We start from the raw sequence: 13,629 nt of genomic DNA, 5'->3' as shown, positions 1-13,629 counted from the left end.
TGCATTTATATTGTCACTGAAACAGCAGTACTGCTCTCACACCCCAAAGCAAGAACAGTAAGCTAGCATGGCTTAGCCGCTCTGTTACCTTTGGCCAGGCTGTCGGAGCCCACTTTGATTCTGCTCTGCTCCATGTTGAAGTGAAAAGCTTGCCCGTTATCCTCGATCCCATCAACGACCCTGAAGGAGATGAGAAATAACATGGCCTTTCCAATGAGAGGCGGACAGATAAGAATGGGGGCCATCAAAGGACCCCCTGCCGCACCTGGGAACCCCTCAGAGACATTGAAAAGACACCTGTAATGAAGGCCATCAGGCTGCCTGTCTGTGTTATCTACTTTATAGCTTCCTAAAGGGACTCTTCTGCTGTTCCAGGAAGAGTTACGTTTAATTTACTGCCTTTACGACCAGTCCTTTGTTAACATTGGACATCCCAGTTTTGCATTGTCTAAACAAACAGTTTCCCCTGGATTTCATTTTTACATACAGTACCAGTCAAAAGTTTGGACACACCTGATTAAGATAAGATTAAGAAGATGGGAAACATCCATTCAAACACATTGTGATCTAAAGACTTATGCTTAAATGCTTGAAATTTGTTTCTTAGACATATATAAATAGTAAAGTTGATTCCTATGTATGAATTTCTTTCCAAACATTATTTAGAAATATTTTTTGGCTAATTTGATGAATATAAAATACAAGATAGTTTTGATTTGATTAATGCTTAATTGTACTGCATAATTCAACTTGTGTTATTTCGTAGTTTTGATGTCTTTACTATTATTCCAAAATGTGGAAAATAGTAAAAATAATGAAAAACCATCCTATGAGTAGATGTGTCCAAAATTTTGACTGGTACTTAAAAAACTATTTACTTCAAAAACTATTTAGAATGTTCTCTAAATAAATGCTATGTACAGGATATTAGCACATAAAAAATTTTAAAAAATCTTTGGAGGGTAACAAAGCTCTGTTTTTGGTGTAGGATTTGAATCTGCAAAAGACAGGCTGCAGTTTCCATGGGCTGAGGGTGAATGTAAATGAGGAGACCGATCCGGCTGGCCGTACCTGGGGCTGAGGTCTGGAGGCCCGAAGCAGTTGAGGGAGGGGATGAGCAGCTTGGTGGGCCTGTGGCTGGACTTTCCCTCTAAGACGGGGGTGGGGGCGGAGGCGGGGGCGTGACTCTCCTTGGTCTGCTGCTGAGGGGAGGGGCTGACGCTCCTGCACCCGCGGGCGGGTGAGCGGTGGCGGCGCAGGGCGTTGAAGTGCCGCAGCTCCTCCCCCAGCAGGCTGCTCAGGGAGCCGTGCTGCAGCGGGCCGCTCAGGGTGGGCAGAGTCAGCTTGCTGTGGGACCTGCCGCCGGGCGACGGCTGGAAGCACTCCTCCGCCCCGTCCTCCACTTCCACAAGGAAAGGCAGCTTGTGCTCCGAGAAGACACTGTGGTCCAAGCGGTCCTGAGTAGGAGGGAGACGGAGAGGTGCTAAGAGTAACACAAGATCACATCCCATCAGCTTCCACTGGGAGTTTCCATGTCTTTGCTGTCATGTCACGGTCTCCACTTTAAGGAGAGGGGTGGGTAGGGAATTCAGGTATAGAATAAGCTATTCTCAGCCTTGTTGCCCTTATTGCAAAACAAATATTTATATATAAACTATTTTCATTCCACTTGCACTTGCACTTTTCACTTGCATTTGCACCACATGTTTTTATAATAATTGTATGATATCCTGTGAAACCTCAGTCCTCAGTGTTATCAAAAAATAAATGATGTAAGACAAAGTACAGAAGTAAATGTACTATTTCTATGTGTACTGAGCCCTCTGTCTCTCCAGTGTTTCAAGGTAAAATGATCATACAGCTTATGAGTGCCAGTCCTCTCTCTATACAGCAGACAAATGAAATTGCACTCAAGGAAATGGTCCTTAAGTTCCACTGAGGAGTGGGTCTACAGTGGCATGGTATAATCAGTAAAGTAATGGAGTCAGGGACACACATATCAGAGCAATTCATTTCTAGTGTTCTTTTCCCCTTCTGTTTCTGTCCTTCTTCTCATTCAATTTCCTCGACCAGCTCTATTCGGACAGCTAATTCACATGGAAAAAAACAGGGGTGCACCACAGTGTCTCTGGAACACGATCAGCATCCCTAGCGCACCTAAATGACAATGACAGTCTGTGCACGTGAGCTGCACTGCTGCCATTAAGGGTTTTATTATTGTGACAAAGAGATCCTATGCTGCAAGGGAAAGGTTTGGAAATCTTGAATCTGAGCACTAAGCCATCTGAGCCTTTGAGGGCGAGTGTATTGAACGCTGGTGAACAGATAAGGCCTCAAGTTCACTTGACAGGCTTTTAGATTGTGCTATTGGTTGCACCTAATGCTCTTTCATGAATGGCAGCAAAACATTTACACCGAACTTGTATATTAAACAACTGAAATTGTGTTGCTCTGATATTAGAATTGATGGAATGTGGCTCTGTGTGTGTCCAACTTCTTTCTAGACTGTTCTGAAGAGAGAGTATGGCTAGTAAGTTATTTAATAGCATGCTGACCCTGGCTTAAGGCATGATCTTATAGTATTTATTTATTTATTTATTTTTGACTGGGGGAAAAAACAATGTCCAGAGATATAACCTGGAACATTCAGTTTTACAGGGCACACATACTTTGTGTTTTACATACTCAGAAAGGTCTGTAATTATAAACCACAATGTGTAAGATGACTTTTGAGGAGTGGCTTCAATGTCATGCTTGTGGTAAAAATATAAAAGACAGCCCTGTCTGCATGAGTCCTCTGCACAACTTACACATGACAGCCTGGGTGATTCTGTGAGCCAAGCAAGGTTAAGGAAATACAGTGATATACTAAACCACAAAGTATGCTCAAGTTAACAGCTGTAGAAATGGGCATATAGAGCATGGACAACACTTTATTACCACCTTAACCTTTTGTCCTTGAGACTATTCTACCAAAAGCAGTCATTTGCCTCCATTGGAGGCTGGTTTCCAGGTAATGAAATGCTGAGAAAATGCTAATGGAGAAATTTCATCACCATTCAATCAGGAACAAGAACAAAAAATCTGTCAGGGTTGAGAGCCTACTGTCTTTAACTAAACATTTCCCTAATAGAACATGTTTTGCTCTGCTATATCTTTACAGAATTTTTGTGGCTTTAGCTGTAGCTGCAGGTTTTAGACATTTCTCTACTATTTCATTGGCTGTTTAGAGAGTAGCTTCATTCCCCAGCTGGTGAAATGGTGCCCTGTTCAGTTACACATGGCTACATTAAGCTACAGCAGAAACTAGGATTTAAAAAATACCTCATAGAATGCAAACTATCCAGGTGTGAGGTCAAATATACATCTCTGTATGGACATATGTACAGTGCTCGCTGTATGTGTATGTGTGTGTATGTGTGTACGTGCGTGCGTGTGTGTGTGTGTGTGTGTGTGTGTGTGTGTGTGTGTGTGTGTGTGTGTGAATGCATGTGTGTGTGAGTGTGTGTGTATTCCTGTATCCGCCTCACCTCCACCTCGCTGCCCTCTCTCAGGTTGTAGGTGAGGTTGTGGTGGATGTCGGCCGTGAAGCGGCTGGCGTACTCCGGGTACAGCTCCAGCACCTCTCTCAGTGCCCGCACGCTGATGTACTGCAGGTCGCAGTAGGTGAGGGCCTTCACGTCTGCGTTGGTCTTGATCACCTGCTCCCAGCCCGGCAGGTCAGTTCCAATGAGATCCCCCTTACCTGGACGAAGAACAGCACGTCAGACAGGCAGGGAAAGGCCAATGCAGGGGCCTTGTGTCAAACTGACGGCTGGCTCGGCAGGCCGCTCCAGAGAAGCAGCAGTGCCCACAGAGTGGACAGACACTGTCCAGTGCTGAAATTCCAGCCTGATCACACTAATGCACAGATAAGCTGCTTTCTGTGGCCACAAGCAAACAGCCTGATGGACAAAAGCTTCATATGCTGCATATGCTCATGGAATGTAAGGTGTTTTTTTATGTTTCTTGGATCATTTGCCTTTTGATTTTCATAGAAAAAGAGATTAAATCAGCCTGCAGCTGTGAGTATTTCTCCTATGTCACAGTTAAGGTCCATCTTTTGCTAATCAGACCTGTCTCTGGCTCTGTGTCTGCCACTCCTCAGAGACAAGTGTGTCATGACAGAACCGGTTTTAAACAATAGCGCCAGCAAACAACCTTATTGTTAACATTGTTACACCATCCAAGCTGCCTTTATTTCAGTGACAAAGCTGTTGACTCCAGAACGTGTGCCTCTTAGGTTCAAATGAAACATGCGGTTCCAACAGTGAATGAGCAAAAGTCATTCACAAGGTCAAAAAAGTTTTCCATGCATCCTTAGCCATGAGATTTGCTGTTTGGTTTGATGCTTTTTTAGTTGCAAACCACCATATAAATCCAAAGAAGAAGACAGAGGAGAGAGTAGAGAAGTAACAGCTGAAGGAACTTTCAAGATTGCACTAATTAGCATGTGTCACCATTAATGTCCCCCATCCTGTTACATAATAAAATACATGCAAAAAACAACATCTGTTTAAAGACTCATTTGCTTAGTGTGATGGCACTGATGCCATACTAAACATGTTCTCATGTTTTGCAGCATCTCTTGTTTAGGTAGCACCCAGAGGGTAAAGCCGGTATTTCAAGGCCATCAAATCACCAGCTTGTTTCATGGTGTTTGATATGAAAGGGGGTATATATTGCTTTATCTGTGCTCATCCTATCCAGTATTTTCCTCAGACAGGATGGTGTGGAACTGTGACAGTGAATAGCATTGCGTGTGGGATTCCTGCAGTGAACAAGGTGGTTATTCTTATTCTAATGATCTACAACATGTTTATTCGTAATAGACACATTAACACTAGTTTTTGTTATGAGCAACAAAACTGATAATAATTGAGTTTATGGGACTATGGCAATATGGAACTACCCATTTGTAAATCCTAGTGTTAGTTGAGAGTTTGGATGACTACCGCCTAACTAGATGAGTTTTCTGACCGTCAGCAGGATTTCACCGGTGTGACAAAGGTAGAGACACTGACCCAGGATGGCTAGCACCATTCCGTCCTTGAGCACCTCCAGGGAGCCTGAGCAGACAAAGTGGTAGGCCTGCAGGGCATCGCCCTGGCGGAAAAGATACTCGCCGGGGGCACAGAAGGAGGTCTTGATATGCAGCGAGAGGGAGCGCAGGCACCCCCTGCTGGCCGACTGGAAGACGGGCAGCTGCAGGATGTCCTTGTTGAGGTGCATGGCGATGTCTGCCCGCAGCTCGTCCGGGAAGTCGCGCAGCAGCTGAGGAGATCAAGGGGAAAGATCCCACAATGCACCACTCGAGAGCTAATCTCACACTCAGAGAAGCAATGAGTGGTCAGAGCATGGTGTTTGTGAAGAGCAGCTTGTAGGTTCATGTTATGTCTACAGTGACTTTCAAAACAAACCATATAAAAATGAGATATGTTCACAGCTGGATTCATCTGAATAACATTCAGAACATAACAAAACAAAAATTTCTGCAACTCTGTTTAGTATTTATTCATAAGCTGAAAGGAACTGATTTAATTAAAGGTGATTGTACATGCCATACCAAAGTGCAATCAACACTAAGGGCAGGCTCATCACATATCACATCTGTGATTTCCAGTGGAACCGCGAGTTCTTTATCAATGAATAAATTACTGAACTGATGACAGAGGTGTAAATCAGGTTCAAATCCAGCTATTTTCTATTTCTAGTTTATGATTGAGAGCCTGGGGAAGATGCACACGTGAGCTAATGAATGTAAAGGATTCAGTTTAATCGCAACTAACTGAAAGAAAATGACAGAACTAATTACAGGAATGTGGATAAACATGACCATTGTGTTTTCTGGGATAAAATCTATTAGTTGTGAGCAACACAACACTAAAACAATTTTAGCAGAAGATTTTGTTTTGTTCTTTTAGAACATGTTAATGATTCCTCTTTAGTCAGAAGTATGAATAAATATGGAGGGAAGTATGTGCACTCGTTTTGGATTTATCATTGGGTTTTGGTATTGGATAGGGCAGTGTATGTGTTTATATATGATTATCCTGAGAGACTCCCCACCTCGTTGGCATCAATGCCGTTGGTAACAGACCAGGTGGTCTGGAAGTACTCGAGCATGCGCTGCTTGAGCTGCTGAGGCAGCCGGTGGACGCGGTTGAAGTCCTTCAGGTCCTTCATGCGAGTGTGGTACAGCGAGCGCCGTGAGTACATGCGCTGGATGATCGCCGTCACGTTGCCGAAGACCACGGCATGCATTAGTGCTGCGGGGGGGTGTCAGGGGGGGGTCATTGGATACACAGTCAGACTGGGAAGAATAACAAAACACCTATAAATAACAGATCGTTTTCATAATATGAATCATGGGGCTGCTGTTGGAACACAAGGCGGCCGTTTACCTTTTATTTCATGCATTGTCAAGATAAAATGATGTTTTAATGTATCCAATTTAGCAACTTTAATTACATTTTAATTACATTACAAGTCTTTATCACCTCATCTGAGTATTGGAGTTAAAAGTGGATGTGCTCATTGAAATGTTTTATCATGATAAGAGAAACACTTCTGTGGAATAAAAAATAACTGCTCTCTGAATGAGTTTTGATAATGATTCCTATTTTCTTGGCATACAATCATAAAATTTGCATAACAGACTAATGACTAGATCTAATTGAATCAAAAGGTATAGAAATCACACAGCTGTGAAGGATACCCACTCAAACCCTGCTGTGTTTGAGTGCTGCAACCACACTGTGCTGAAGAAGTCAGCAAGCACAGGGGCTGCTTGTACTGGGTGTCGGATACACGGTGAGGTCACAGGAGATAATCAAAGGCGGGCTTCAGGGGTCACACCACGGTGGACTCACCCCCGATCAGCATGGTGCAGATGGAGAAGATCTTCTCGGCGTCAGTGTTGGCGCAGACGTTGCCAAAGCCCACGCTGGTGAGGCTGCTGAGGGTGAAGTACAGAGAGGCGATGTAGGCGCTGCGCACAGAGGGGCCCCCCGCCGAGCCGTTGGTGTAGGGAGTCTCCAGCCTCTTCCCCAGCTCATGGAGCCAGCCTGAGGGAAGGATAGAGAGGGAGAGAGGGAAAGAGAGACAAAGAGAGATGGAGAGAGGGAGAGAGAGAAAGAGAGGTATGACAGAAAGAGAAATGTGGAGGGAGAAAATTATAGAGAGAAAGATGAAAGAGAGACACAGAGGAGGAGAGATAAACCAAATGAGAAAGACACAGGCAGACAATTACAGACAGAAGGAGACGTACCGAACATGCTGAGGCCTGCTGCTCCCCCAAACACTCCCACCACCACCATCACCACTACCAATACCTCCTCAGCCTCTTTTACCACTGTGTGCACTTTATTCCATGAGGGACCAACTATTATATATATATTGTACTGTTTCCATATAAAGCATAACATACAATAATAACATACAATAATACAACATACAACAATAACATACAATAATATTTTAAGTTATGATGTGCAAGAATTTAATTTCCCTTTACTTGTTTTTAAATACAAAAGTATTTGTGTATCACAAAAGTTATATCACACCATCAGACCAAATGTTAGATTTAATTGTACTTTATTTGAATGTGATATGGATGGGTTTTCACTCAAATGAGCTGAAAACAGGGTCAACTAGACTTATTGTACTGCGGCAGACAGCAAACAGTATTACAACCCTGCACACTGAGTACTTGAGAATATTCATAATCAAGCAGTCCTGACTGCACTCAGCAAGGCATGGTCTGTAATTGCCCCAAGACTACATGGCTAATAGGACTCACACCTCACATGCTCACTCCATCAGTCTATCAGCCAAAGGTGTGAATTCCATCCACAGGAACAAAGAGTTGGAAGTAATCCAAGAGTGCTCATTTTTGCGCTACTGCACATTCCCAATAAATTAGAGAGTGAAGACATTTTGGAAAAAGGCAACCTTTGACCCAGGTAATGACTTATGTTAAAAAGTATGGTGAGCTTTCAAATAAGGAGAACCTTTAGTACCAGAATCAGCAAGTGAAGAGATCTCATCTATAGGTTGCACAGGTCATGGAGGTGACTGTACAGGGCTTGGCCGCTCACCGATGTCCCAGGTGACGGGGTCGTTGCTCTCCATCTCCTTGCGACCAATGACGTACCAGATGCAGGCCATCCAGTGGGCCAGCAGGGCGAACATGGACATGAGCAGGGTCAGCACCACGGCGCTGTACTGGGAGTACCGGTCCAGCTTCTGCAGCAGCCTGAGCAGCCTGAGCAGACGCACCGTCTTCAGCAGGTGGACCAGAGACGTCTGCGGGGGGTGAGAGAACGCAAGCGCGCGTCTCCTTTACCATTTGTTTTAGGTACAACACCATGCAAATGTTCTCAACACACCTGAATAAGACAATGGAAGACATGCATTTGAAGACATTTTGAACTAAAGACTTATGCTTAAAAATGCTTGAAATTTATTTCTTAGACAAGTACAAATATTGAAGTTGACGCCTATGTGTGCGTATGAGTTTCTTTCCAAAAAAAATTTTAATTCAAAACATATTTTTTGGCTACTTTGAAGAATCTAAAATGTAAGATACTTTTGATTTAACACTTAGTTGGTCACTGCATCATTCCATTTGTGTTATTTCATAGTTTTGATGTCTTTACTTTTATAAAATGTAAAAATAGTAAAAATAAAGAAAAACGCTTCTACAAGTAGGTGTGCCCAAACTTTTGACCGGTACTGTAGGTCTACATGTCCTAGAACTGGTATCAAGGTGAGTCAAAGGCAGCTGCCACCGCTCAGTGCCTCCTCTCCTTCTCTGCTCACGAGCTGTTCCCCAGGGCTTTGCAAGAACAGATTCCTTCCTCTCTGCTAATCTAAATAAAGAGGTGGTGAAATTAAAGCTTTCAACACATCAGTGCTGAAAATCCAGGAGAAGATTTAGCACTGGGGGGAAAGGATACAGGCTGGTGGAAAGGCATCCTTTATCGTGCCAGCAGACACAGACATCAGAGAACTACCATCTTTCAAATAAACTGGAGGGAAAAGACAGTGAATCTCATTCCCTATTCTTATTTATTCACTGAGTTGTGCCCAGGCCAGTTTGGATAGGTTGCTGTCTGTTGTGCAAATTCAGGGTGCGGTCAACTCATGGGTGACAGTTTTCAGGGGTTAAATCTGGAACACCCACCACGGTGATGTTGAACGCATAGAGGAGGTCAAAGGGCAGGGCGGCGATAAGGTCCACAAAGAACCAGGTGGCGGCGTAGTGGATGCAGATGGAGCGGGTGTCGTACACCACCTGACCAGACTGACTCACGTAGGTGGTCCGGAAGTTGAGTATGATGTCTGAGGGGTAGGAAACACATTCAGACAGATATCAAAGATAGTTCGATATTTACTTCTTGCTAAACTCCTTGATTCACGTAGACATCATTCACACAGTTGTCATAGTTTTCACTGTGACATCATGTAGCATTCGCCGTTCCACCTTCATGTACTTATATAACCAGTATAACATAACCAGTATCTGATTAAATGATTCTGAGCAGGGTGCGGGTTGGCTAGTTTTTATAATCTGATGATCAAAAAACAGTCATGTTAATACAGCACATTTCATTTACACTCAGCTATGCTGCAGTATATGTACTGAAGACAGTACTATGTGATAATTGTAGCTTTACATTACATTACTGTCATTTAGCACACTGATTCTCAATTCTGCTCCTGGGGGCCCCCTGCTCCGCACGTTTTCCATCTTTCCCTGCTCTACCTACCTGACTGAACTCATCAGTGGCACTTTTGATTAGCTGAGCACACCTGATTTAATCAAGAACAGGCTAATCACACTAATCAGGTGTGTTTGGAGCAAGGACAGAAGATATGCAGGACAGGGGGCCTCCAGGAGTAGGATTGAGAAACACTGATTTAGCAGATGCTCGTATTCAGAGTGACTTACACAGATTAAAAATGGACATGTCATCCATTTACAGAGCTGGATATTTACTGAGACAATTCTGGGTTAAGCACCTTGCCCAAGGGTACAGCAGCAGTGGCCCAGTGGGGAATCGAACCTGCAACCTTTTTGGTTACAAGCCCTGCTCCTTACCACCGGTCTACACTGCTAGCCCATGGCTTGTCAAACATGTTCACTGAAAAGATGCTGGTGCATTGTCTCTGAGCCGCCAATTCAAGCAGAGGGTAGAAATTCAAATCACTAGCAGCAACGTGGGTGGCAGAAGGAGGTGGCCTTCACACAGTCCGTTGCCATGGAGATTGCCCAGTGGCTCTCACCCAGGATGAAGAGCATCTCCACGGCGATGTCGCTGACGATGGTGCTGCGGGAGGCGGAGTTGCAGTCGTCGTGGGTGGTGAAGCAGACATTGTAGGGGACAGTGACGGCCACGTAGAAGGTGGCCAGCAGGATCATCCAATCCCACAATGCCTTGGAAACGCTATAGTGCAGGAGGATGAGGCGGGACTTCTGCACCGCCGCCACCTTGTACTCTGGGAGCGAGGGTCTGTCGAACACGCCCTGGAAAAGCATCGTAGAGCGTGACTGGCCGGTTATACCTGTGAAACCCCTTCTAAGTTCCAAAAGACTTTTCATCTCATGGTGGATGCTTCCAGCTTTTTCTCTTGGAGGCTGGCAGAGGAGAGCAGGTTTCCCTTGTTTTTCAATAAAAGTATACTGGAAAAAATGTAAAAGCTAAACTGACTCTGATTTGTTCACTTGGGTGGTTTTGTGCTTTGCACTCTTCAAAGATGAAGTATTTCACTTTTCACTCACCCTTTGATCATTTCCTCTAAATAATAGCTTAGAACTGTTAATACGGTGTATACTTACAAGATACATGTTTTATGGGTCTATGTACCATATGTAATATCACATCTGTAGTATTGTTATAGAGGAATAGTAAGAATATATCATACATTGACATACTGACAAATGGAAAAAATATATATTTATTCAAAAAACTTGATTTAAACATCTCAGTGTGTTTTTTTCCATGAAACCTACTCAAGATTCCAAAAGGTTTTAGTAGAAATTTGAAAACAAGCTGGAGTTGGTTTCATAAATTTTAAATTTTAAATTTGTGTGTGATTGTCTATAAAGCCTGCTACAACAACCCTCTAAATCACTCCAAAACTTTCCAAACTGTTCATGAATTTTAAGTGCAGATGGCAGTCTGTTCTAGTAAAACACCCCTAATGGGAATCTTCAAGCTCATTTTGAAGGTAAGAAGCCAGCATGTCTTTCTTTTTGACTTTTGCAGCTTGACTGGTTTCTGGGTACGTACTGAAGCTGAGGATAGTCATTAGCTATATTGCTGTTGTTCTGTTCTATATTTTGGATTTGAGGAAAAAAGGTCTTTGCCCACAGGTACCCATTTACCCACACATTTACATTTTTAACATACATTGACTAGACTTGGAAAATTTTGTTGGTTTTTTGATGGCTCCCGAGCACAGGCTTAACCAGGTCCACTGATGGAGGCAAAATGAACGACAACTAAAAATGCCAAAAGCCTTCATTCAGGAAAAGATGCCAGCAGGAGAAGTCAGCAGAACTCCCCTTTAACCTTGGAGAGAAATAGGTTTCCTGATTGGAAAGGCTTCAGCTATTTAAGTCCCCTGCTATTGAATTCAAATAAAACCCTGCCATAATGATCCCATTTTTCATAATATATATTCAAGTGTAAGAAAATGTTGATCCCAGCATCCATCGTTGACAAAGTAGGGAAGATCAGTGGAGAGTGCAGAGGCATCCATTTGTCTCCAAAACAGTAATCCGGGCTTAAGCAGGGGCAAAAAAATAGCAAAGGCAGAGGTGAAACTGTAATGAAGTAATTGGATTTCCCCCTATCTTCTGAAGGTCTGAAGCACAGTTTTACCTGGACAACTCCCTTAATGGGTCTCTGACAACAGGAGAAGGGTAATTGAACAATAATTGGAAGGAGGTGAATGGTGATTGCACACAAGGGGGAAGGACAGTGGTATAAGATGACAACTCTGTCTGCATTCTCTCACTGTGGAAAATGTGAAGCTGTGACACCGCTTAATGTCTTGTGCTTACGATGGCCTTGCTGACCTCTGGAAGAAAATGCGAGGCTTTAATAAGACAGGAGAGACATTTCAATATGAGCTGTTGAGTCACATGGGAGAATGCTGTTGGCCAGCTTGGTCCAGGAACATTATTCTAAAGGTTAAGGATATTTGCCTCACTTGTGTAAAGGCAGCCGAGGAAACGTACCTTTAAGTAAGGTATTTCCTATCTTATGATAGCACTTCAGAGGCATCCAGGAAAAGCAGGAGAAATATTTTCATTTAGTGAACATCTTATGGGGGTCATGTCCTGTCTTGTCACCTCTCTGCAAGTTTGCAGGGGTGCCATGTAAATTTGCTAGCCAAGTGTAATTATTTAGACCTGAGAAGACCTCTGTCTTTGAGAGATCTTTATGAGTGTATGTGAATTGGTTGGTCATAGCATGGGATTGAATGCAGAACTACCACTGCAACATGAATTTTGGACTATAAAAAGGAATGACAGACATGTGTAATACTGATTGCAGTACAGAGTGTTATGCTTATGTGTCCATAAAAAGTACATCTGCATCAGCTCATGGCTCATTAAATGAAATATGCATTGCTGCCACATGCATGTTTATTGTACAGCAAGCCCTACATGGCTGAACAAATATTAGGGACCTTACAGCATGACATGAATCTTTCAAAGTGTTTGTAAGTCATAAGGCATGCGTGCTGTCATAGAAAAGGGTCATAAGTACTCCTGTAGGATCTTGTCTAACTGCTAGTTTCCAAGAGCAGTTTTTAAATAAGGTGTTTGTCTGTGAACCTGAAGCATATGTCTTTGTGCGTGCTAATGGATCAAGGTGAGACGGCGTGGGAGGGAGAGACAGCAAAGGGTGTGAGTGTTTTATTTCAGAACCTGCAGTGTTGCTTCTCCTGCCTCATGAACGCAGTGTGAGGAGAATGTGTGAACACGGAGCTTATGCCGTCTGTTTGCAGAGGGATCGGATGAACAACGTGGGACAGGGAAGGGGGGAGGGGTATGGAATGGTTGGTCTGCCCCAAAAAATGCAATCAAAATGAGGAAACCCTTCCCAGTCCCATTGTCAGCAGAAAAGCCTCCAGAGAGGTCAACATTGAGGAAAGGCAACCATGCATTGCGCTCCTTAATGAACACTGTCTTTTGGTTTGTATTTAGCATGACTTCCTGACACATAGAATGCTGCATTCTCCCTGACTTTTTCTGAAAAGGAGCAGATTGAACGTTGCATACTGCTTTCAAACTTTGTGAATGTGTCTGTGAATTCACTCAAGCATCATGGAAAACAATATAGAGGAGATATGAATTATGGAGGATGTTTGGATCTAGCTATGATTCCACGGGTCTATAGCTTACTGTGAATCTTGAACCCTCCATAGGCTGCAGTAATTGGTCTGACTTGTGTCAGCTCTGTTTTGCTCTGGGGTTTTGTGTGTTACAATTACAGCCCATGGAACTGCAACAAATGGATCCTCTGACTATTGTTACTGTGTGAATACCACACTATGACAGATGGAAAATTC

General features: G+C 43.4%; 1 protein-coding gene across 1 annotated transcript in view; it reads right to left on the bottom strand.

Annotated features, from left to right (window-relative positions):
• The window catches only part of LOC118794638 (potassium voltage-gated channel subfamily H member 4-like), a 29,337-nt gene that overhangs the window by 2,324 nt on the left and 13,384 nt on the right, over window positions 1-13,629 (bottom strand). Inside the window, exons 5-13 of the mRNA XM_036552891.1 lie at window positions 10,330-10,570; window positions 9,227-9,384; window positions 8,139-8,346; window positions 6,912-7,106; window positions 6,109-6,308; window positions 5,064-5,313; window positions 3,537-3,745; window positions 1,072-1,457; window positions 89-180 (exon numbers count right to left, since the gene is read on the bottom strand). Coding sequence (XP_036408784.1) covers window positions 89-180; window positions 1,072-1,457; window positions 3,537-3,745; window positions 5,064-5,313; window positions 6,109-6,308; window positions 6,912-7,106; window positions 8,139-8,346; window positions 9,227-9,384; window positions 10,330-10,570 — 1,939 coding nt within the window. The remainder of the gene's footprint in view (window positions 1-88; window positions 181-1,071; window positions 1,458-3,536; window positions 3,746-5,063; window positions 5,314-6,108; window positions 6,309-6,911; window positions 7,107-8,138; window positions 8,347-9,226; window positions 9,385-10,329; window positions 10,571-13,629) is intronic.

This window comes from Megalops cyprinoides, chromosome 19, assembly GCF_013368585.1.
Source record: "Megalops cyprinoides isolate fMegCyp1 chromosome 19, fMegCyp1.pri, whole genome shotgun sequence".
Lineage (NCBI taxonomy): Eukaryota > Metazoa > Chordata > Actinopteri > Elopiformes > Megalopidae > Megalops > Megalops cyprinoides.
Note: the sequence above shows the minus strand (reverse complement) of the source record. Positions and strands in the feature narration are given on the sequence as shown.